This window comes from Salarias fasciatus, chromosome 18, assembly GCF_902148845.1.
Source record: "Salarias fasciatus chromosome 18, fSalaFa1.1, whole genome shotgun sequence".
NCBI lineage: Eukaryota > Metazoa > Chordata > Actinopteri > Blenniiformes > Blenniidae > Salarias > Salarias fasciatus.
The window spans coordinates 26662672-26687701 of NC_043762.1; the positions used below are offsets into that span (position 1 = coordinate 26662672).

Here is a 25030-nt window from a genome sequence, read left to right on the forward strand (position 1 = left end):
GAGAGAGAGAGAGAGAGAGAGAGAGAGAGAGAGAGAGAGAGAGAGAGAGAGAGAGAGAGAGAGATTCAGTGACAAACACAAAGCACCAGAAATACATACAATCATAGACGTACAAACATAGAACAAGAAACACCGAGCAGCCTGGACATTCACTTATGGCAATATTGACATAAACACATAGAGCTGTGAGACAGTCGGCCTGCCACGTATATGGCTCTAGACATATACTGATAGAATCAAACACCCACATAAACAGACATACAGAATCACAAATGAACATGAGTAGAATCAATAGTATCTCAGTCTAATACAGGCTGATTCGTGTGTGTGTGTGTCTAAATATTGAGAATTTAATTTCTTTCAGTAATTCAATTCAAAAAGTGACACCTGATATGTCCTACAGATTTATTCCACACAGGCTGATGTTTTAAATCTTGATAATGATCACTTACAGCTAATGAAAACCCAAAGTCCAATATCTCACAAACTTCACATACAGCAAAAAGGCCCGATGCTGTAGATTCATGGTGTCACAGCAGCTGCATCGTCCCATTCCTGAGTCTGTCGATGGTGTGTGTCAACCCAGGTCCAGAGTCTGGAGGAAGAGTGGAGAGGCCCAGAATCCCAGCTGTGGTCAGTGAAGATCATGTGATCTGCTGGGGTTGGTCCAAAGTCAAAGAACCATCTACCAGGAACATTTTAGAGCTCTTCATGCTTCACGCTGCTCACGAGCTTTATTGCCATCCTGATTTCAATAAAACCACCAGTAGCTGCTTCTACGGCCACAGGAGGAGCACCTCAGCAGGCTGGTGTCCTCCACCACAGCGATGTGGGAATTCACACAAATGGAGCCCTGAACAGGCACTGAGTGGACAGAACCTTTCAGTAGAGAGTTTTTATTAGCTGTAATCAATAATCACCAATATTTAGAACAATGAATGCATTATTTTATCTTCCCTGTGACAATAACGCATTTAATGTGTCTGCAGATATTTTTTTAAAATCCTTTCATTTCTTATAAAATGACCCCGAATCCAAGTTGATTCTCAATAAATTGTGAAATTACTCTCATTATTGGTTCAAAAGAGTGGAGTTGTACTTTCTTCACACCCTGGATGCCATCAAACAGCGGTATTTCATCTTCCTCCAACATAAATCATTGATTTCACTCTTCTAACAGAGCTTAAAAAAAGTTTGGAAGTTTTTGTTTGGACATTTTCACTGAATTAGAAACCAGTTTAGTCACTGCTTTCAAAAGAGTAGTTCTGGTGGCTCTGGTATGATTTCTCTTAAGGATCACACAGTATTTATCACTTTTAAATGGAAAAAACAAAAATCTCAGTCTAAATTTTATGGAGTTCCACAGGGCTCTGTACTAGGACCCATACTAAAACCATGCACAAGTATATAATTTGATTGTGATTATGAAAATACCGTACATATCTTCTCAAACTCTCTGCACTTCTTAAAACTGCATAAATGCAGTATACAGTCAAGTTTCGGTCAATAGTTGAAACATACTTAAAAGTTAAGTGTGTATATGCTGTGCTAGCTTCATGCTCTCAATGTTTTTCTGCTCTTGACATTTTATTTGGCTACTTTTGTCTAGCAGGTTATCAAAAACGTCTATTTTCATGGTAAAATTTGAAATAGCATTAAAAAGCATCCTGTAGATGCACACATTCTTGAAGGTCACCAAACTTTCCCACTTTCCTCGTAGGAAGATCCGAATCTGACGACAAGTTTCCGTCTTCCCGGTTCCTCGTGAAAACACAAACCCTGCTCAATTCTGACGATCAAACCCAAACGAGACAAGAGAATACTTCGGATTCCTGTGGAGGGACGAGAAGTGTGGTTCACTGCAGAGGAGGAAACCACAGAGGCAGCAAGGAGAAGCTTCAAGCGGGTGTAGGATGAACGATAAAGATATGTTTATTGACATATCCATCAGTGCGGACTCCAATGCAGTTTTTACCATGCAAATTATCCAAGACAAGAGTAGATCGTAGTTCCAGTGCTTTTTTTTCTTTTTGTTTTTAACCGAACAAAAAAACAAAAGTCACAAATAATGATAAAAAAAAAAAAAAAAAAAAGACTGTGGAGGTAATCCATAATCCTCGTGTCTCTCTCTTTATGTACACTGTGAGGAGGGCTTTGCTTTAACGGGACAATACGATATGAAGCAAAGTGTTCGGGGGAGGGAGGAGGGAGGGGGCCACTTTCATTTCGACACACTCTCCATTGCAATGTGTCCGTAAAGAGGTAATCTAATATATATTTTATATACTCAAACCAGAGAAAAAAAGTTCAGATAAAACCACAACAGGTGGTGATTTTCTTTAAAAAAAAACAAAAAAAACAAAAACAAATGGAAGAGTTAAGATTTGTCTGGTTTTTTTGGAAGGAAAAAGAGAAGAAGAAGCAGATATGGCAGTAAAATCAAAATCCAAACGTTAAGGCACTAGGTGGGCCAAATGCTACACCTGTTTAGTCTTCTAACAAATAATTTACAGTCAAGTCAAACAGTGCAGTTTTACAATTGTTAACTTAATGTTTTCCTTTTTTGAACCATTTCTCTATGAATCAATGTAAGGCAATACATTACAAAAAAAAAACAACAAAAAAACAAAAAACAATACAATACAGAGACAATGTACCAAATAAACAGAAGAAAAAAAAAAAGATCCATTAGAACTCCTATATGCCATTACAATGGAATCTTTCTCCTTATGGCTTGGAGCAATAAAAATAATTAGAATAAAAATAATGCATAGATTTGAATGATGATCTTGCATGCTCCTCGCTCGATACTCAAGAGAAAAAAACAAAACAACAACGCGGTAATACTTTCATCCCAAAACCTGATAAGTGACCCGCAGAGTGAGAAGAACGAAGGCAAACAGGCCGGAGGATATGACACCAAGGCATCGGGCTGAGTCCACTTTCACCCCCCTCGCCCCTTCACCGGGCCCTCCTCTTCCTCCGCTGGCCGCCCTGGGGTGCGAATGGAGAGCTGCGAGTCCGCCGGGCGCACGGCGGCGGGGCGAGATGAGGGAACGTCATGCTTTTTGTTTTTCTTTATATATCACGAATGTCCGTGACGCCTGTGATCGCCCAGCTGGTCGAATGTACACATCTTTTAGGAACTTTTGCGATACAGGCTTTCCATTTTTTAATTTTTTTTTTTGTTTGTTTTTGGGGTTGAGGAAGAGGAAAGAATACAAAAAAAAAAAAAAAATCCCCATTGGTTGAGATGGTTAGCTGAAAGACAGAGCAGAAGACAGAGTCCAGTGAAAAGAGACGTCTTTACCTGGTTAGTGACGCAGCAGAGCGGCTGCACCGCTCCGTGGGGGAGGAAACAAAAACCTCAACGTGATGTTTTTATATTAGTCACAACTAATTAGTGCCGATTAGGAGGGAGGGAAAAAAAAAAAAAAAACACAACAACAACCCAGTTGGAGAGAAGAAACCAAGAACCAACCAACCAACGACCAAGCCGACAGGAAACGTCTCTGAGTTAGAAACACCCGGCGACACGTTAATAAATAGACGGGGGAGAGAAAAAGGCTGAAGACGTTCCTGTCAACAAGTGCTGGATGTTGTGTCTGCTGCCTGGAGGCTGGACTGCGCTCGGCTACAACAACAATGAGACAGGAGACAGACAGCAGGTCACGTGACGGCGCCTGGACCACACTACACTGCACCACAGCGCCACAGCGGGGCCCCTGACCCGGATCATGTTCTGATTCTAACGCTGTGGGTTGACAGAGGAGGGAAGACAAGATGCAGACGGTTTAAATAACAACTTGAGAATTGATCATGAAATTGATCAGTTTCAATATTCTTTTTAATAAACAGATCATACTTTGAAGGATGAATTTCAAAAGAAAAAATTGTTTTTTTAAATATATAAATACAATTTAATTGGGAAAATATCATTTTTCTAATTATTAATAAAATGTTTTGCTGTTTTATGACAATTTTTAATTCATGAAAAAATATTTTTCCAATTTCTTTAAATCAAGATAAATTTTTCCTTGTTTTAAAAAGTGACTTTTTCAGCTAACAAATCTCACTTTTTTTTTTTTTTTTATTAAAAACTAAATTTTGGACATTTTTCTTAATTATAGTGGTAACATTTTCAGGATAGAAGTGGACAAATTTTTAAAAGAAACAAAAAATGAATTATAAGATACATTTTTTGTCTTAAAAATGACTTTTTTCTACCCTCATATGAACACAATTCATTTCTATAGTCATGGAGTGATTTTAGTTTGATGCAGTGGTTCTCAAAGTGTGGGTCGCGGCCTCCTCTAGGTGGCACCACAGAGCTTCAAATGGAGTGTATAAAAGAAATGCTCAAAATAAAATTAGATTAAACTCTAAATCACAATAGCTCCAGATTATCTCTAAAAAACCCACAAAATTCCTAATGGCATCAAAATATTCCTGTTTTTTTTTTTGGTTTTTTACTGTTTTGACTTCATGATGTGAGAAAGATCAGAAACTTGAACCCAGATCGTCAAACGTTCCACGGAGAAATAACTGGACCTGGTGGAACCGGGTGGGAGTGGTGCGGTTACCTCAGCTTCCCCGTGTTGCTTTTGGGGTTTTTCCGGAAGGACTGGTTGGGGCCGGAGCGGGTGGACATGGAGCGAGGAGAGGCTCTGGAGAACGTCGACGGCGGGGTCTTGGGGATCTTCTTCCCCAGGTGTCCGATCCACTTCTTCTGCTCGTCCTGGGTGAGGGCCAGCAGCAGCATGTCGCGGGCAGAGGTCACGTCGTAGTTTACTGTGGGGGAGGAGGAAGGTCAGGACATAATCTAGTCGTTTTTCTTCATTCCCTGAAAGGAAAACGGAAAAAACGACGCGGTGTGATCGGCGCCTGACCTTTGCAAGGAGCGATGAATTCCTCCTTCTTGTCGAGGTGGTCCTTGTGGCACTTGAAGTGGCAGCGGCGGCACTCCAGGGCCGGCGGCGGCTTGAAGACGTGCCACAGCGGCTTGGAGCAGGCCTCGCAGTTGGAGGGGAAGTGGTAGAGCGTGGGGATGAACTCGTGGCCTTTGTGCGGGAGGCAGTTGGTCTTGTCGCCCTGCGGGACGCTCTCCATGTCCGCCTCCTTCCGGCACTCGCCCTCGTTGGCATACAGGATCTGAATTGGAGGGGGTGGGGGATTCTCGATTGTGACTACAGATTAAAAAAACAGAGAGAAAAGAGAAAGCTCCAGGAGCGAGGAGAGGCTCGTACCTGGAATATCCGGGGAATCTCCTCCGTCTCGGCTCGGTACACGTCTCCCTGCGTGACTGGTCTCACGTGGAACAGTTTACTGCAACGCAACGAGCGCAGGCGTCAGCGTCTGGATCTCAGAACGTCAGCTTCCCGTTTCAACACTGAGCCGGAGACACTTACTCGATATCTAGTACCATTGACGGGTTTGATTGCTCCTTGTCCTGCTCGTCGTTGTAGAAGAGGATCTTCTTGCTGCTCACCACCACGTACTGGACAGAGAGGCAGAGGGTCAGGGCTTCAGGTTTCCCGCGGTCTGAACGCTGCAGGGAAACCTTCCCGGCTCTCACCTGCTTCTTCCAGCCATATCTCTTGATGTTGGCACGGTTAGGAATCGACAGCCATCCCTCCAGTCGAGACTCTGAAATGCAGGAACGGACAAACATCCAGTGACGACCTGTTCGCGGCGTTTCGCTGACATTTGGAAAAGGCCATGCAGCATTTAAACTCAACTCGGGGAGTGGGAGGAAAAAAAATAAAATCAACTAAATCGTGAAACAGATAGTTTTCAAACACCAGATGAGCTCGTCAGAGGTCAGCCAGTGTTGGGATGAGTGTCGTGGAGTCGGTGACTGAAAGGATCCCGTGCACCGGGAGGAGTCCAGGCGCGGGAAACCGAGCGCCTCGAGCTGGAGGTACGTTTCTGTTCGCCTTTGCAGCAATTATTCAATTAGTCTGATCACTCACTCCTTCCACAAGACACAAACGTGTGCACTGCAGGGTAGCTCTGGCCGTTAGGTGCCACGGATTATCAGTGCAAGGTCATGCAGCTGCAACAACACAAGCTGAAGAGGATCGGTGAGCTGAGGAAACAGACGCAGGTGGTGGGGGGGGAGGGGAGGGGAGGGGGGCTAACGGGGCTGACTGTGAGGAGGGGTCTGTGTCCAAGCAGCACAACCGCTGGTCAACATGCCAACAGAGACACCGAGGTACTGAGTGTGAAGACGTCAGGGGTCAGCCTGAAGGGTCGGGGGTCGGTTACATCCTGAGGTGTTGAGTGTCTGGTACGGAGGCCCGGGAGGCTCACGCAGGGCGGGAACAGTCGGGCTCCTGCTCCTGTTCCTGGCTTCACCAATCATCCACTGATTTTTCTATTTACGCTGTAACTTTTGCATAATAATATAATAATAACTTTCGATGTAGCAGCTTTTCAACTCACGCAGTAGCTTTTGGAGTTGTGAAATAACTACGGAATTCCTGCAGTAGATTCGGTGTTCACATTGTGCATTTTCTAATTCATGTTGATGTGACTGTATCCTGCTGTAGCGACCCTTCTCAATTTTTGCGGTAAATCTGATCGGGGTTTGGACTTCATGGTAATTCACTACCAGATGTGTCATTTATCCTCATTTTAACCATTTCGGCCAGTTTTAGAACGCTCCAAACCCACTGGCTACTGTCACACCACCAGCTAAAAGGAAAGAAAATCAGAGGGTCCAAAAACAAGAAAAACCCAAAATCCCACAAACACACAACAGCTGCAGCAGCGCAGGCCGGGCGGGAGAGAGGGGGGCTGGTCTGCTCAGTTACTCACAGAGGAAAAGGAATGGAAGTTACAAAGATAAGAAGGGCAGCTGGACATGAGGGAGATAGAGAAACAACCGTTTAACCATGGACACATGAACAAGAACCGGAACATTAAACTGATCATCACATCTGTTTGACTTTCAGGACTTTGCAGACGTTAACAGGAGGAGCAACAACGCAAAAGAAGCACATCAGAGTGAGGATAACCCTGCAACTGGGACGAATACGAGCTGAAACTCGTCTCGCAGTCGTTTCGGAGCAGCGGAGATCTAAAAGTGGCTGTTTGTGCTGAATTCCTGGCTTTTCTGGAGACCCGGACCACAACCCGGAGCAGCACGTCTGCTGTCCTCCTGTTGTTCTGAGCAGGACTCCAGGCATTGTGCGGGGGGCTCGGAGCCGCATCAACACGTGGGAGAACCACAGCTCTGCTGCTCGGGCCTCACAGGTCGGCAACGTTTTCATGATTCTCCACCAAATAAAAACTGACTGGAGCCATAAAACATGTTGATGATCCGATATGAAGATAAACAGCTGAAAAACAAAGCTACGCATAAAAAACTGAGGTTGCATTTACGGTGTGTCAAAGCTATAACTTAGATGTTTTATTATTTTCAGCCATTGTAGCCATGTTTGGGGATTTCTTTTCATGGATTTTGCCGCTTTATCCATTATATATATATCTTGGTTATTTTAGCCTCTTTCTGTATTTAAAGCCACTGTGTTTCCTGTGAGAGCAGTTTCAGCCGCACTTGCTATTTATTCACTTTTTCCTCTCCTTTTCTTTCTATTCAACCTTTTTTCCTTTTCTTTTAATGTTCCCTTCATTCTATTTTTCTCTTTTCTCTTTTCCTTTTTATTGTTTTCTTTTCCGCCCCAAAAAACTGCACTACACTATTTCTGAAAATATAAACTTATGTAGAATTCAAAAGAAATAAAATGAAAACATGTTTATTTGCATCACATCTTCTGAAAGCTATATGGAGAAGCTACAGAGAAGCTGAAGTTCTCCCGTGTGGCTCCGGAGCCGCGGGTTGAACACCCCTGGATTAGGTTGATTCACAATCTGCTCCAGAAAGTATTTTTTTAGGAATCCTAATGCTTTAGCATTTATTCCTCCTCTGCTATAAATCATACACTAAATGCTCCAACAAAGTAAAATGAAAACAAACCTCACGTATAATGAGTTCTAGGACCTTTTTGTAAAGCCGCTGGGCAGCCGTTTCCAGCCGTTTCCAGCCGAGCTCTTACCGGCGATGTTGCTGTCCGTCTCGTCCGTCTGCAGGCTGGTCAGGCTGGAGTTGTCCATGCGCTGCTGCAGGTCGTTGAGCTTCTCCCGCAGCTGCTCGATGTCGCTCTCCTTGCTGTCCAGCTGCATCTGCAGCTCGTTGCGGTACGTGGACTCCTCGGCCAGTTGCTGCGAGGGCGAGACGGCGCGGACATTTATGCTCAGGCCACGGACAGATGCCTCACACTTCACAGGCTGGAGCAAACTTCTATTTCACTTTGGATTTAGAAGTGTGCTGTCTGAGGCGTTAAACCCACCGCCTGCATCTCGCTCAGCTGGTTCTGGTACTTGATGGCCATGTGGTTGAACTTGTCCTTCTCCTGGTTGAGCTCCAGCTGCAGTTTGCGGTTCTCCTTCTCCTTCTTGCGCAGGTCGGCCGTGCTGCCCTTCTTCTTCTGGTCCAGCTTCATGTCTTTGCGATTCATGATCTCGGCCAGCTTGTTCACCGCCTGGCGGGAGCGAGATTGGAAGACGGGTTTATCGCCCGCTCGGGGGGACAGGAGCGATCGGACGGTCCGGGCCGTTACCTGAGTCTTTAACGTGCGCTCTGTGTTGAGGACCTTCTCGTAGTTGGCCTTGATTGTATTCGTGATCTCCTCTTTCTGAGCTGCGTACTCTGAAAGACAAATGGGTCTCAGCGGTCTCACTTTTAAAGCACTTGTGTGCCGTGGAGGTGAAGAAAAGGAGCGCACCTTCCTCCTGAGTCTGGAGCTTCTCGTTTAACTCGCTGTGCTCTTTGCTGAGGGTCTCCACGTCTTTGGTCAGAGTTTTATTGGATTCCTCGAGCTGCAGAGGAATCAGACGACCGTCAGTGAGGGACACCGAACACAGACGAGGCTCAAAACTTCCTCTGAAACCGGGTTTGTGTCGCCAGAGGATATTTTGGGCTGTACTCACTCGTGCAATAATAGCCTCCTTCTCTCCCATCTCCTGCTTGTGCCTGGTCAACGCCTTCTTGTTCTCCTGGCTGAGCTCGAAGTACTGCTCCTCCTGGAGCGCCCGGGCGAGCTGCTCCGACTCAGCCTTGGTTACAGTGAGATCCAGCTGGGCAGACAGCGAGTCCCTTCGCACAGGAGAGAAACGCTGTTGGATTTCTGGGGTTTTTTCCCGCATATAAATCTTTATGAGATGACAAATGTTCATTGTTGCACTCGTCTTCAAAACCGTATTTCCTCACCTTTCACTGCACAAGTCCTGCACCTTTTTATGAGCTTCTTGGAGCTGCCGGTTCTTTTCCTCGATCTCCTCTTTTAGTTCCTTGACCTGAGTTTTGTAAAGCGTCTGAGGAAGCAGAAACAAATGCATCAGCCGGTTCTTTTCACAGCGTTCAAACTTACTGCGTTCATACTTACAGAAAAATACTGTTCGGCCTCAAGCTGGTCTTGAAGTTCCCTCATCTGTCCCTCATTGCCTCTGTATTGTCTGTGAACAAAGCAAAGCAGCTTTAGATCCTTCCTTTTTCTTTTCCATTCCTTCTAATCCAGCAAACTTCACACTGCGCAGGGCTGAAGTGCTTCAGCACAACACCTCTGCGAGCAAAACAACGTGCTTGTGTCCGAGTCGGCTCCCCGAAGGAGCCGGCTGCAGGATTAGCAATCAAGTGGCTGGCGCTGGACTGAGAATAAATCCTAATCCTGTGGTGTAAACACTGTCTCAGAGCAGATTTGGAGAAGTAACACTAATCTGGAATAATGTTCGGGGAGGGGGGGAAAGCAGGCTATTAAAGAGCAATTTATGCCGTGACTTTTTAAAGAGAGTTAATAACCGGAGCAGTAACAGCAGAGTCGGTGTGAGCGGAGCAGGAGAACCGGTAAGTGCACATTAGCATCGTGTGTTGGTGTAAGAGTGTGATCCGTCCCGGTGTGTGTTCTGCGCGGTCCTCACTTGGTCAGTTGTGCTAATTGGAACTCCAGCGAGCGCTTGCTCTCCAGCGCCGTGTTGATCTCCTGCTTGAGCTGCTTCTCCGAACACCTGAGGCGGTCCACGTCCTGCGTGCGGCTCTTCAGGTCGTTCTGGGCCAGGAGGCGCTTGCTCAGCTCCTGCTCCATCTGTATCCGCAGACTCTTCACCTGTTGGGGGGGAAACACGGCGCGTGACTCTCGGGGAGCCGGGAGAGCGTGCTGCCCGCACGCCGCCACCACCGCCGCCCGCACGTACCTCGTCCTCCAGACGCTCCTTCTGCTTCATCAGCTGCTCCATCTTCTGCACCGACTGCTTGAGGTCGAACTCCAACATGGAGCACTGCTTCTCCACCTCCACCACCCGGCTCTCCGCTCTCATCCGCGCGCCGTTCTCCTCCGACATCTTCTGCTGGACCGCTGCGGGAGAACGAAGGCGTTTCTTTACAGTTCCACATTCTTTTGACCACATTAAAGGCTTCCGTTCAGCAGGATGCACGGTCAGAAAACATCATTCTCACAGTGAGGCATGGAGGCGGCATCATCATGCCCCACTGTGAGCAAGATCCCTATAAATCACACGCCGTAAATCAATACGAAAAAAATCTATCAAGAATGTTTCAAGTTTTCTTAAAATAGACGCCAGATGCCTTTTAAAGCGAGCTGCGCGGTTTTGCCTGAGAGGCTGCTGGAGGTGACACATCACCTGGACAGTCAATCATTCTGCCACTCGGTGCAGCTTTAATATGCAAAGAGGAAACGTCCCGACACGCTCGCCAGCTGGCTCACACTCTCGGAATTCCTCACTGGCACCTGGAGGTGGCTTCTCACCAGATATCAAAAAACCGGCGAGAAGAACATAAAAAAAAAATGAGGAAGAAACTGAAGAAAATGAAGCGAGGAGTAAAGGAAATGGAAAGTTTATCAGAGCAGAGCTCGTCAAAACAGGGAAGGACAAGTTTCTTAGATACTGCAAATGATTTCAGCAAGTCTTTATCTTTGGTTTGAACAGAAGAGTTCCTAATGTTTTCCATCATATTACTTATACTGCAGTCTGAAGCTGAACGCAGCACGCTGGGGGGGCTCTGAGGGCAGGGCGTGCTCCGACACACCGCCGACGTACCAGTCATGGCAGCCGACTTGGCTTCCTCGATGGACTCGTATTTGTCGGTGAGCTGCGCCCGCGTCACTCGGTGCTCGGTCTGCTCCTGCTCCAGACGCTGCTGCAGCGTCTTCAGCTTGTAGTTCAGGTCGATCTCCAGGTTGTTCTTCTCCTGCGGGGGGAAAAAATGCGACGCGGAACCGAGGATTTATGAGGGCGAGAGGGGCAATGCTTATTCATTTTTCACCAGAGGTCACACTGTGTGACTGGCTGTACCTTCTCCAGGTGGTTGCTCCTCTCCTGCGACTGCTTCCGCTCTGTTTCCACCTTGGAGAGGCCGAGCTTCAAGTTCTTGTTGTCCTCTTGCAGCCCGGCCATTCTCGCTGAGGAGAGGAGGACAAAGCCCGTCAGAATCAGAAAATAAATTCAGCGCCATTCCCCAAAACGGCCCCGGCGTCTCACCCTGCAGCTCCCGCATCTCCTCGGAGCCCTGGCTGTAGTTCCGGCGCTCCGAGTCCAGGCTGCTCTGCAGGTGCACCAGCTCCTTCTCCAGCTGCGCCTTCTCCCCGTCCGCCGCCCGGCTCCTCTCCTGCAGCTCGCGGTTCAGGCTCTCCAGCTGGCTCATGGACTTGGACATCTCCGTGTGGCTTTTGCGCAGCCGGGCGGCCGTGTCCGACTCGGCCCGCAGCAGGTCGTTGGCCTCCTCCAGCTGTGGGCGGAGACACGGGTTCAGGCGGCGGTGCCCTCGCCGGCGTCGCGGGATCCATCCGAGACGTACCTGACTCTGCAGCTGGGCGATCTTATCGTTGGAAGCTTGTGAATTCTGGCTGATTTTCTTCATGTCTTCAAGCTGCTCCTTCAAAGTTGACACTGAACACACAAAAAAAGGCATTAATTGAGCGATTTCTTTATAGTAGTAAATTAATAAATAAAAAGGTCTCTGAAAAAGCCAAGTTTTCGTTATTGTTACTGGAAAAAATAAAAGATTCATTTCTCTAGTTCACTCAAACTGAGGCTTTTGCTGTAAACTTAATTCCTTCTATTAGAAATTAATTATTTGGGAGGTTTGCGAATCAATGGCTACAACATTTTTCTATTTTTTTTAGTAATAAATGAGTCAGAATTTAATCCTGTTATGTCACAAAACTATCAAGTTTAAGCCAGGGGTGTTGAAGGGTCATCTAAGTTTCTAATGGCAGAAAACTGCATCTGCAGCAGGAAGCTGCCGGTCTGGACCGCCGTGCTGTAGTCACATGCAGCTCAATCCTGCAGTCGGCCATTAAAAACGTCAGAGAGACAGTGTGTGATTTCCTTGGAGAAGTCGGAGCGCAGGGAGCTGGAACTCCCACCAGGACGACCAGTAAATCCATTTGAAAACACATGACCGGCCCAGATCTGATGATGCCGAGAGGAAGGGCGCGTTACGGAGCAGCTCAGCCCCGCTGGTCCGCCGGCTGCCTCTGCAGCCTCGCTCCAGCTATCGCTGTGTAACCGTCCTAAATCGCACGCCGGCGGCGCTCGGTTACCCTCGTTCTCCAGGTTGCGCCTCTTCTCCGCCTCCTGGTCGGCTTTTCTTTGGTACTCGGTGAATCTGTGCTGCAGCATGATCTTGTCTTTCTCCAGCAGAGACATGCTGCCCTCGGCGCTCTTCCGTAGGTTTGCCTGTGGCGAGAAGCAGCGCAGCGGCTGTGATGTGGAGCGAACCCGGCCGCGGTCTCACCGCACATGTTCAAGCACTCATTCATTCGACTTCTCTCGCCTCTCGGCGACGTCACGCCGCGTTATCCACAATCTGAACGCTGCCGAAAGAACGATAAGGAGCGGAAAGATTCAAACCTCTTCGTCCAGTTCTTTCATGATCTTTTCGATTTTGGTGTTGGACGTCCTGAAGAAAACAGAACGAGAGTACTCAGATTACTGGACAGTTCGCTCGACTGCTTCACTTTCAGTGGGTTTAATTTGAACCATCATGGGTTCCACCTTCAGGAGTGTCTGATCCCATACCTGCATTTCTGTTCCAACTCGTCCTTCAGCTGCATCTCGCTGTGGAGCTGCTCCTCCAGCTGGTAGATCCGCTTCTGCATGTTCTCCAGCTGAACACACATTTGATTGAATCAGACGAGGTGGAGGCCAGGCGCGTTACACTCCAACCTCAGAGGGTTTCTACTCACGTGACTCTTGTCTTCTTTTGTGGAGCTGCTGCGCTTGTCGCTGCTCTTCGTGGAGGAGGAGCCGCGCAAGAGGCTGGAAAAACAACATTTCAACTCTGAACCTCAGAAACCAACGCAGAGCTAGAAAATCTCAACATGACGTCGCTTCAATCTGCTTGATTCTGTCAATCGAAACGCGGCGGGCTCACTGCTGGTTGCTGTAGTAGGTGAAGCCCACGAAGGGAAGCTGGTTTCCCACGAAGGCCTTGGGGATGGGGAAGGTCTCCTCCTCGCCCCGGTCTTCTTCGATGTCGTCGAAGTTGCTGGTGTCGATGTCGCTGCTCAGCTCGGGCACGACGGGGGCAGCCGCTGCACGGGGCGGAGAGCGGCCAGTTCAACTGACACGTCATATTATCACAGTATATAGAACCTTAGCCAGCAGCAGGACCTTCAGAGTCAAATACACAGTGCACACACACACACACACTCACACACACACTCACACCCTGACCTATTGATGCTTGTTTCACATGGGAAATATTCCAGTGCTCAGATGAGTTGTGTCACATGCTGAAAGGGAAATGATGATCATGCCTTTGTGTCATCGCAGCCGGATTTTTGCAATTCCCTTTCACATTTCTGAACAAAACATCCCTGGATTGTCTCCAGCTGGTGCAGAATGTCTCTGCCAGGCTGCTGAAATCCAACACACACACTCATACACACTCCGTCACGTTACTCCTGTTCCAGCTTCTTTTCACTGGCTTCAAATTAGGAGCTGATAAACTGAGCGGCCGTCCTGCTGGCACCGCACAGCGAAGGTTCGCTGAAATAACTGAGGAAAAAAACCCGCTGAAGCAGCTACTGAGCCGCAGACTGTGGGATCCAGGTGACAAATGTGACATTAGCGTTCGAGAATGCTTCGTGTTTCATCCCAGCCAGTCGCCTGACGGCTGCTTTCCAGCCACGCCTCTCCGTGCACTTCGAAACAGATTATTGCAAATAGAGAAACGCTTCACAGGTAAAATATACGGCTTTAGTTCATGTGTGTAAACTCAAACATTCCCTGCTGACTAAGCTGTTTGACTTGTATGTTATTAGGAAGTAATGGAACATTTTGACTAAACAGCTATAAATGTTAAAAAATAAATTATAGTTGCAAAAAAAGATACTGTACACATATATCATGACAAACAATTAAAATAAAGAGATTTAGAGTTGTAGTTATTTCTATATTCTCATGTAATTATTGACTGGTCCCGCTGAAATCCAAGTCCAGGATGTGATCCCTGAAGTCTGATCTTTGCGGTTTGTTCAGCTCTCCTCTGGTTTTGACACATTTTCCTTCAGGCCGCATGTGGAGGAAGATTACTTTGGCGATCGGTTACACGGCGAGTATTTGGAGTTTATCTGGATGACGACTCTATTTTAAAAGGAGGGAGAGCAGCCAGCTTGCAGGGCTGATCCGCCTGTGAAACCACGCGAGGCGGCCAACACAGAAGTGCTGACTCCGGAGTGCCTGCTGGAGCATTAAGAGGGAAGACACCGGGGAGCTGACTGGAGCGCCCGGATTCCTCCACACACACGTCCAAATCTCCGTCTCAGTGCATTAAGCGCTAGAACTACATCCCATTGTTGGCCCGGTTATTACTCCGGGGCAGGAATCGCGCTGGGTCCTGGAGAGGATGCCGAATGAATGGCTCGTCTACAAGAATTTCCTGCAACTGTCCGCAGTAGGTCAAATGGAAAACAGGATCAGAGGCTGCGCGGTGGCGAGCAGACGGGAGGAATGGGGAGCCTCTTACTCTCTCTGATGTTCTCCCAGGTCCACTGGTCGTTCTTGAAGAAGGGATGCCTCTTGATTTCATCCACGCCGTTACGGCCCAGTCGAACTTCCCTGGAGAAGGCGGGGGAGACGTTACATTAGCGTCTCTACGGAAGGCAAACTGGGCCAGTTAGACATTTCCCCTGAAATGGCGTCAAGCTATTTGTGAGCGTTACAGGGTTGAATCTGGGATTTTCTCTTTTATTTGCTTGTTTAACAATTAATTCTTCTCTCGTAAACAGGAAATTTGATCTCAGGAAACTGCCTGGTAAAAAAAAAAAGAAGGTGAGCACGGCTCTCCTCTGTATCGCTTGAAAAACAATCTGTGAAAATCTAAAACGGAGAGTTTCGGATAAACATTGGTGAAAATCAGCTAAGTGCAGCATTGAAGCTTCTTGACGTTCTTTAAACTACTGAAATTGAGGAAGTAGTTGCCATGGTAACATATCTTTTTGTTCTTCTTTATACCTCTAGGACAATTCTAAACAGCTGTACAACCAACTGTTGCCTTTTGACTGAAAACTACAGCCATGAGCATCTCAGCGTAACAATTTGAAAGTTAGGGAATCAAACCTACAACCTTCTGATTGACTTGGCTACTATTTTCCTAATGAGCTGAAATTACAGCCAGGAATGAGCTGTCCTGGCAGTTTCAAACGAGTTCCTGCGCTTCAACACTCGGTGTTGTTTTTCATCAGAAAGCAGGGTTTATCTAACCGTCTCTCTCTGGAAGCGCTGCCGGGGATTTGGGGACGCTGCCCGCTCTGTTTTCAGCTCACCTGTCCGTCAGGAAAGCGCAGATGAGGTTCTTGGCGTCGTTGGAGATGTCGCTGTCGTCGGGGAACGTCAGGGCGTTCTTGTGATTCATGATTTTGCTGTAGGTCCCCACCAGAGAGTCCGCATAGAAAGGAGTGTCGCCTGCAGAACGGATGAGTCAGACGTGCCACCTGCAGCCACCGAACTTTCTGTGAAGTGTCTGGAATCGAGACTCACCGACGAGCATTTCGTACAGGAACACTCCCACCGACCACCAGTCGCACTCTCTGCCGTAATATCCGTCTCCTCCTTGAGATTTCAGTACCTCGGGCGAAATGTAGTCCGGAGTCCCTACAGCCGTGTCGCATCGTACCATGCCGTCCTGGAAGAGTTCCACAAGCGTCACTCACACCTGCGGCGCGCTGCGGCGAGAGCGCATTAACACGGAGGCAGGGTGGAAGGCGGTACCTTATTCATCTTCATGCACGTCCCAAAATCTGCCAGCTTGAGGTGCCCTGCTTTGTCCAGCAACATGTTATCAGGCTTCACGTCCCTGAGGAGACAGCAAGTCAGCGTTAGTAATGATATACCCATATATAACAGACCAGGGAGGACATCAGAGGGAGGGCTGGAGTCCGGCAAAAAGACTCATTTTACAACCCTTCACTGCAAAATGAAGGGAAACGGCTGATTTATTTGACTTGTAAAATCAGTGTGTAGAAAGTTGCTTGGAAATATCATGAATGGATTGAAATTGGCCAAAAAAACAGATTAAACACTTCAGTTTAGATCAGAATTAAACTTATCTATGTGGAACTGCATTCAACACAATCATTTAAGGCAGCTGCTATTTAAATGCGCTCCAAAAAAGTTGCATTGTCTCCCGCTTCCACAGAGACGGAGTTGAAGCTTTTTTCAAAATGTTGTGAAAGATGAAAAATGTTGTCTTGCATTGTCTCTTGGAAATGTTGCGTAAAACAAACTCAACTGAACTGACATTTCTAGAGCACAATCTATATTGAAGATAATTCAGAATAAAGGGAATCATTGAAAAAAAACCTCCTAAGTCAATGTAAACAATCTTTATTTCTTTAATAACATTCGTAACTTTAGTTTAAAAGTTAAGGAAATCAGGCAGTGTTTCAAAATGTACTCTAACACACTGGAAGTCTTTTCAAAGTACGCTTAAAGTTTAGGAAGTATTCTTTTTTTCATGTCACCGGATTGTGTTTCCCTTCATTCATTAAACATGACACCGTACATGGCCGCAACAGAGCAGATGTCAGAGGAACAAAGACACCGTCTGCCTGTGGATATATGATCACGTCACGTTTGACAAACGCACACTCAATGATCAAGAGTCAGGGGGAAATAATCTAACATCAGTAATTACTGTCAAACGTCCTCTGATATGATTTAAAAAAAAAAAAATAATAAATAAAATCCACAGGACAAAAACACGGCGGTGATCAGGAATAATAATATCGTGCTGTCATTCATCACAGAGAACCTGGAAGAGAAGAGGCTCACCTGTGAATGAATCCCATGGAGTGGATCCCGTCCAGAGCCAGCACCACCTCCGCTGTGTAAAACCGCGCCCACTTCTCTGGGACGTCGTAGTTGCTCATCAGGTTGACCAAGTCGCCGCCGGGCATGTACTCCATCACCATGTAGAGGTAGCGGTCGTCTTGGAAAGCGAAAAAGAGCTGCGGAAGAGGAAAGAGTGTTAGAACATCGCTCCAAATGGAAGCAACGCGCCGGGCTGGTGGATGAGGCGCGGTACCTGCACCACCCACGAGCTGTTGGCAAACGCCATGATGTCCCTCTCCTCCCAGAAGAAAGCCGAGTCCGACCTCTTGATCATCTCGAACTTGCTCAGCAGCTTCATGGCGTATACTTTGCATGTGGCTTTGTGTCGCACCTGCAAAAGGAGAACGCCAGCTGTTTCACACAGTCTTCATCGACACCTTTTGTTTTCAAGCTTTTCCTAGAAACTTCAGGATCTCTGCACAGTTCAAAAGACAGAAATGACATCCTTACCAGCTGCACCTCTCCGAACGCGCCCCTCCCGATGACTTTGACCACCTCATAGTCCTCCGCTTTCATCCGCAGATCGCGAATTTTGCTGATTGTTTCTTTATCTGGTGAGAAACGGAGAGCGAGTGTTAACAGTGGCAGCCTCTACTCTGAAGATCAGATCTACTTTCAGATGCTGCTGTCAGTTTTTATTCTGCAAAAATCTGGAACTGTCTCCCAGAAGCCTGCAGCATGGCTCCAAATCTGATTTGTTTCAAATGTTTAATAATGCATCTGTGCGTGTTTTGTTTTAATAAACTTTGCTGTTCTCTTTGCTTCTTCTTCATTTGTCACTATGTTCGTGTTGGTTCAGGTAAAAACCGCTTTGCTGAAATGTGCTGTTCAAATAAAGCGTGCTTGCCTTTGTGTGTCAGTTTGAAGAGAGTACTGCTGTGCAGATTCAGTTTTTCTTTTCTCTAAGTAGGTGTGTGAGTTCAGTCTGATCTCTGCACACACTGGAGTCATTTTCTGCCGTCTTAAAATGTTGACACGGTATAGAATACGGAGCTCTTTGATGGAGGTTACACATGAGAACATAAACAATCTGGAAAATTCTCTATATCACAGTTTAAACAACACATGTTATGTTAGATATACAGTGTATTGTATTCAAAATCACCGGTGTTCATTGCAAATTTAAAGAAAGATTGAGGCATTTCAGTCAAATTCATGCCATTTATTTATAACAGTGGTTGCAGCTGATATGTGCAAGCTATTTTCTTAATAAAAGATTCTTTGGCTTGTTCTTATCCTGTTGACACTGCAGTAAAAGAAAGTCTGTGGAGTTTCTTTATTCCATTATCATATAGAAATTCAGAGCAGTCGGTTCATCAAGCTGCTTGTTTAAGAGAAGGAGAACGGAGAAAGTAGTAATTCAGAACCTGTTTGCATGAAGTAATCAAGTAAAATATTTTTGCATTCTTGTTGCAGCAAAGTTTCACATTTACACTCGGGATAGACTGTTACAGTGCCGATACAAGTAAAAAACTCAAATATTGGCCCGATATATCGTTCCTTAATTTACACGACAACGTTCGGAAAGTAAGGGCCGTTTCCGCGGAGACGCCAGAAACGCTAAAAAACAAAGGTGATGTAGCATGTTTGGCCATAAGTTGGTGTTGTTGATAATAGTAGACATTTCTTTCTAAGATGTCCTTTCTTCATAATAGGTTTTACTTTTATTTTTTTCTTTCTTTTTTTCGATTTTTTCCTTTCCACTCTCTGCTTGCTCACGTGGAACTGCTGGGTTTTCTCTGTAAAAGTGTCTAGAAGCGACTGCTGTTGTATTTGGTGCTATATAAATAAAGCTGAACTGAATTGTAATGCAAACGGACGCCCAAATTGCAGCGGACATTTTCTGCGTTCGCTCAGAAACGCTGTCGTGTAAACTAACTGGTTTGGGAGGACTGAAGGATACTTGGTTGCTCAAAGAGAAAAGTCCTCCAGCTGATGTAATAATTCCAGCTGCCCTTGGGGAAACGCAATCCCTCTATTCAGCCAAATTTGGTCATACTTGTTCGATTGGGGAAGATCATTTCCAATTCACACGGGTCACAAAAGACAGGGAGCACATGAGTTCAAATGGAGAAGCTTTAAAAAAGCTTCATCTGAAATATTAAAATGCTCACTGAGTGACTCACCCGCACGGAGCATGGGATCACAATCACAGTCCTCCAGAAAGATATTAAATGGAACAAACGTGATTTTGTGTTCTCTTACAGAGGCCGCACTGTGTGAGTTTGGAGGACTCCTTCCATTAGGTGTCACCATACATGTCGCACAGCGATCAGCTGATTCGATAGTGGTGCGATGCACAAAAATGCAAGGAGGGGATTGTGAGTAAAGAAGCCCGGGGGCAGCGCACGCCACTGAAGACCAGCGTCTCAGTGGATAGCAGGTCCATTAGTCCATGTCGGTCAGCGATTTGCACTGAAGTTCAGCACCAAGAGTAATTGAGGAGATGCATAATGGCAGTTCTTGCCTGAAGGTTTCTAGCAGCAAACACTGGATTTTAGTTCTCTTTAACTAATGCACAGCTTTTGCCTCCTGTTAAGAATGTAAAGAAAGGTGGTTCAAGACTTTAACACTCGATACACGACCATCAGCCAAAGCACAGCTGCTGTCATCAAATCATCAGTGTGATCTGAGGTGATCCAGTTTGATCTCAGCAGTTCAATGCAAACTGGTTTCACTTTCAGTAAACTCTGGCACGGTTATGTTCAGAGATGCCTGAAATACTTGGTTCACACCATTAACTCATGAAAGGCAGCACACATGTACCCAAGCATTAATGAACAGTCTATCAACAATGCTTCACTTTCAAACCATGAAAAAAAAAAAAAAACTTGAAGTGTATTTGATCCTTTTTGTTCAACACTTCCCATCGTGCGATGAGCGAAAGCTCCAATTTCAACTACCGGTATTTAGTTCAACGTTTTCATCTGCATGAAGCCAAACATACATGTCATACAGCAGCAGCATTTTCAGAAAACTTGTGTTTTCTTCAATTTACCAGGAGAAAACGTCTGAGAACTCTTCAAAAAGTTCTCTTCAGTTTCTCCAAGCACTGCTGTCAGGTAATTTAAAGCACACAACGCAACAAAAGTTCTCCGTTTTCACTTGAAATCATTAAATTCAGTGCTGAGTAGGGATTCAAAAAGTCAAAACATGAAATTTCTAAGACCCAACTCAAAGTTATTTAGTGATTTTGCTCTCAAAATGCAACAAATTTATGCATTTAACTTTGAAAGGAACATGTTAATGGTTCTGTCTTGAGAGTCTGAGAGAAGCATACATTTGTCTGAGTGTGTACGCATGTGTGTTACTGCACCTGAAGTACAAAATGCCATAATCAGGCTACAAAATCTGCTTCGGGCTAATATTTAAACCTACAGACATACAGACACTATAAAACTCAATGTTTTAAGCTACACCAGAGCAAACAATTAATGAAAAGCTACTTTTAAAAGGGGGGGTGTAATATCTTAATTAACTGCTGTGATTTCAGTCATGCAAAAGAGGGTACATATAAATGAAAAAAAATATTTTATTATATATAGAAAATATTATCATAAAATATACAAAAATATAAATCAGGTTTGATTCCTAAGCTTCAATTCAGAAAAGCTAATCTTATCAGGTCCTCTTATAACACCTACCATCCAAACAACTACGATAACTGAGCACTGTTTCCCATGATTTTAGTCACTCCTGCCCTCAAACGACAGATATTCACCATCGCTTAAAGACATGAAGTTAAATTGCAATTTTCAGCTTTCTACCAACACACACTGAATTGGTATTGTGCAGAAATGTCATCATACAGAATCTGATGTTGACACTCAGATCTGTTGAAGGAGATGGATTCAGCCTCACTATCAGGACCGGATTGATGCTTCTTTGTTGTGCCTGATGTATGTTGTGGGGGTTGCCTGGTCTGGTTAAAAAAGAGAGAGAGAGAGAAAAGCCAACCTTGATAAGCATCATGTGGGTCACCAGCCATTTATGAAAGCCCCTTTGTTGGGGACACTGAGCAGCAGACACCTATTGTGTGTTCGGGCCCGCATCGAGGCGCTGACCAAAAACAACCCTCTCCTCTGAGCCGGGGCTCATCGCGGCCGCGCTGAAGGGGTTCTGCAAATGGTTCAAGTGAAGGACACCGAGGGAGCGCCGCTGCAGCGGGAGCGTCCAGGAGAGCGGGGTACTTACATCTGCTCAGAAAGTTATCAATGCTCTTGTTTTTCCTCAGGGCAGGGAAGTCAAGGTCGTACACCAGCGCATCCAAGCCGTCCTGCAGGGAGAGGAGGAGGAAATGAAGCCAGGGTCACACGGGAGAAGCAAACCACACACAGAGCTGGAAACCCATTTGAGAACCGTTTCAAAAATGCCCGTGCATTAACAACAACTGGACGAAATGACACTGATCACCGTGGAATGAGACTGGGATGTTAGAAGGGGTGTAGAAGAGATCAGAACCAGGACTTCAAGACAGTAATTTCAATTAATTACAGGACAAATATTGAAAATGTTTTATTTTCACACTGAAATGGTTCATTTCCCAGTGCATCTGACAACTCTCCTTTCAGTTCACTGTAACGACCCAAGATATCCAAAGCATTCAGTGTTCTCTGATTAATTTAAAGGAAAGTTGAATCTTGTTCACATTGCCCGTGCTGGGCCAAAACTTTGATTGGGCAGAGGGGGAAGACATTAGGGATGGATGATACACAAAAAAAGCATACTGATTGTTTTTTTTTTTTATTATATTGCTCAATATCGATAATCAATAATTATCAGCTAATTAAAAATACATATTTTAGGTGCAGTCCTGGCCATTTTACGCTATTATTTAATGACCTACTTTTAATAAAGAACACACAAACAGTAAATTCAAATGCAACTCTTTACTTAACCTTTACTTAACCACTAACAGTATTTCAGCCACACCTGGAGCGTCGGGCCAGTGACTGCTGTGATATAAACACAGTACGGCCCCCTCAGACTGTGATTAACACTACTCAGAGCACAAAACCCTGCCTTGCTGGTGAATGACTGAAACCTTCTTCAGGACAGTTTCCTCTATTGTCACATCTTTTGCACATGTCCTCTGTTGTGGCTTGACAGGGCGGGGCGAGGTGAGCGTTTGTGACTGGGTTGGGAGGAAGTCGTGACTGATATAAAGCTACATGACAGGCTGTAGTGCAAAAGGAGGGGAAACTGTTTTTCTATCAAACTTTTTACCGATCAATATCAATATTTTTAGTGAACTGTCATCCAGTTCAGTAGAGAAGGCAGAGAGGGCGTGCTGGAGGGAGCTTATTCCTGTTATTCATCCATCAACATCAGCAAGGGTTTAAAATAGTTTTTTTCTTGAAATGTAACTGAAATATGAACAACTGTAGTGAAATCATCTACAAAGCCATGAATTCCCAGTTTCAGTTCTTTTTAGTCACATCTCATCTCCAGCAGCAGCTGAAGCTCTGCTTTCTCCGAGTCATCACCTTTTTCTGCCAGCACATTAGAATCGGAACAGATTACTGTCAGTGCATTTCTAAAAGGAACATTTCACACTGCAGTCAAACACCTCATTTTCTCTTCCTGGCGCTGCAGACATGTGACTGGGGCTCAACGGTGGTGCAGCGGTGAGGGTTGTTGGGCCTTTCTGTGTCTGATCAAAAACTCAAACCAAAGCAAAATCACATCTGATGAAATCATGCCCTGATCGGTTCATAGTAAAGTTAAACAACAAGATGCACAATGAAGATTTGAAGAAATTCCATTTTCCATGACAAACGTGACACTACTTGTAAACTTCAGTGACCTAAATGTTAACAGTCCAACACAGGTCAGCGTGACACTACAGAAATGTTGTTTTGTCAATCTGAAGAAAGCTGAGGTAAGGCCCCTATTAAAACCTACATGCAAGGACAGCATCACCTAAACAATGTCAAAGACTGACCCATTTTCACAGGAATTCTTCCGTTTGCAATTCTGCAGAAGATTTCAATCATGGTAACTTTTTGGGCAGCTTTTAAAAAAGATGGAAATTTAATTGTACAGACCAAAGCACAGAAACACAGGAAGTAAAGATCTCATTTCATGCATCTGTCAAATGGCAACTGACACACTTTTTATGGTGAAGCTGATGAAAGGTACAGATCTAAAAAAGCTTCACATACGTGATCACGTTGGGACGAGGTGGAGAAGATAAAGGTTTTACAGTGCGATCCTTGCTGGGTACAATGAGATCTTGTTTTATTTAAAAGAAACTAATCCATATGTATGCAAAAGGGAGGCACGAGACCTGCTGGCTAAACGATTAAACATCCACACCCTCACTACCTGGCAACAGAAATATACATAGGTTGAGTGTGAATACACTGAGACACAACATGTGAATGTCAGGAGTACTGTGCTTCTGACTCCAAAATGTTGCCGTGTAATCTTTTCTGAAATGAAAATGCAAAAACGATGTGGAGCCTGAGTGGGGTCAACAGAGACATTTCCAGGAACATCGATACTATGGAACACAAACACTTTTGTTTTGACAGTTTTACGACTTTGCTGCAGGAACTTCAACCGCCTGTGTGAAAACAAGGCAGAGAACAATCGTGCCAGATTTTCTAAGAAGCTTAAGGCATCATGATCCTTTTAAAATTCAGCTCCAGTAGTGGAATTACGGGAGCTGCGGCATGTATAGCAGCCATGCCGCCTTCCAGCTCGCCGGCAGCAGAAGTGCCACTGTGTGGCTTTAATCTAATCTTCCATAATCCAGATGGTCTGAAACAAGCTGGGCACACAAACACTTCAACACCCGCATTGGTTGCTCTGTCCCTTTTGGCAGGCGTGACCCAGATGTTAAATGTGAGCATCTCGAGCTGCCCTTTTAGAAAAGAAACCAATGCTTTTTTTTTGATGGCACACGGTGAATCAGCAGTTCAGAATTAGAGTAACTCTGCTGCTTCAGAGGAGGTCGGGCCATTACTCCCCCGAGAGGCTGAAACCAAGGAGGATGGAGGTAAAGGGAGGGAGGCAGGTGGAGGACAGTCTGTAGGAAGACCTTGCTGTTCATCGGGAGCAGAGCATTGGAAATGACTGCAGGAAGGCTGGGATTGAAACGCCGAGCCATCATTGGAAAAGGTTTAAAAACTTCATGAGGGGATATTTACACTAGCCTGACTGTCAGAGGCTGTGAGAAAAAAGGGGGCCTTGTTGGCCATCGAGTATCCAGCCCCAGCCTACAGTGGAAAAAAAAAAAAAAAAAAAGAAAAAGCCAAAGAACCGAGTCCTTCAGGACCCTAATCACAAGGCTCTGTGCTCAGCAATGCACGTTTGCATAACTTCCTGCCACAGAGAGCTCTGGACAGCCACAGTAACATTCCTTAACAGGACTGTACACGTCAGAGAGCTATTTTAGGTATGTGGCCAAACAAGTTCTCAACAAAAAGTGAAGGGGGGGGGGGGGGGGGGGTTTAGAAAAAAAAATCCATCCTTGAGTGGAAGAGTCACAGAGTAAGCTTTATTTCCAATCAGCGCTCAGCGGTTGGGGCCGGCGTGTTGGAAGGCTGGGCCGTCCAATAGGAGAACAAATAGAGGAAAAAACAAAAAGCTAAGTCAGAGTGCATGT

General features: G+C 45.6%; 1 protein-coding gene across 3 annotated transcripts in view; it reads right to left on the bottom strand.

Moving 5' to 3' along the window:
• Positions 1-1909: 1909 nt before the first annotated feature.
• Positions 1910-25030, bottom strand: part of LOC115404993 (rho-associated protein kinase 1-like) — a 36230-nt gene continuing 13109 nt past the window's right edge. The window contains exons 2-33 of one of the 3 annotated variants that reach the window (XM_030114374.1): positions 21613-21694; positions 17869-17969; positions 17612-17749; positions 17359-17534; positions 16297-16381; positions 16066-16210; positions 15852-15990; positions 15053-15144; positions 13457-13616; positions 13269-13341; positions 13102-13190; positions 12934-12982; positions 12624-12759; positions 11876-11967; positions 11560-11806; positions 11374-11480; positions 11119-11269; positions 10255-10415; positions 9982-10166; positions 9450-9519; positions 9275-9378; positions 8995-9160; positions 8790-8883; positions 8625-8713; positions 8355-8546; positions 8061-8226; positions 5576-5646; positions 5409-5497; positions 5247-5325; positions 4890-5151; positions 4584-4791; positions 1910-3261 (exon numbers count right to left, since the gene is read on the bottom strand). In XM_030114374.1, coding sequence (XP_029970234.1) covers positions 3258-3261; positions 4584-4791; positions 4890-5151; positions 5247-5325; positions 5409-5497; positions 5576-5646; positions 8061-8226; positions 8355-8546; positions 8625-8713; positions 8790-8883; positions 8995-9160; positions 9275-9378; positions 9450-9519; positions 9982-10166; positions 10255-10415; positions 11119-11269; positions 11374-11480; positions 11560-11806; positions 11876-11967; positions 12624-12759; positions 12934-12982; positions 13102-13190; positions 13269-13341; positions 13457-13616; positions 15053-15144; positions 15852-15990; positions 16066-16210; positions 16297-16381; positions 17359-17534; positions 17612-17749; positions 17869-17969; positions 21613-21694 — 4002 coding nt within the window. In that variant the 3' untranslated portion in view covers positions 1910-3257. Of the gene's footprint in view, positions 3755-4583; positions 4792-4889; positions 5152-5246; positions 5326-5408; positions 5498-5575; positions 5647-8060; positions 8227-8354; positions 8547-8624; positions 8714-8789; positions 8884-8994; positions 9161-9274; positions 9379-9449; positions 9520-9981; positions 10167-10254; positions 10416-11118; positions 11270-11373; positions 11481-11559; positions 11807-11875; positions 11968-12623; positions 12760-12933; positions 12983-13101; positions 13191-13268; positions 13342-13456; positions 13617-15052; positions 15145-15851; positions 15991-16065; positions 16211-16296; positions 16382-17358; positions 17535-17611; positions 17750-17868; positions 17970-21612; positions 21695-25030 lie in introns of all 3 variants that reach the window. The other 2 variants (XM_030114372.1, XM_030114373.1) reach the window with 2 other exon arrangements.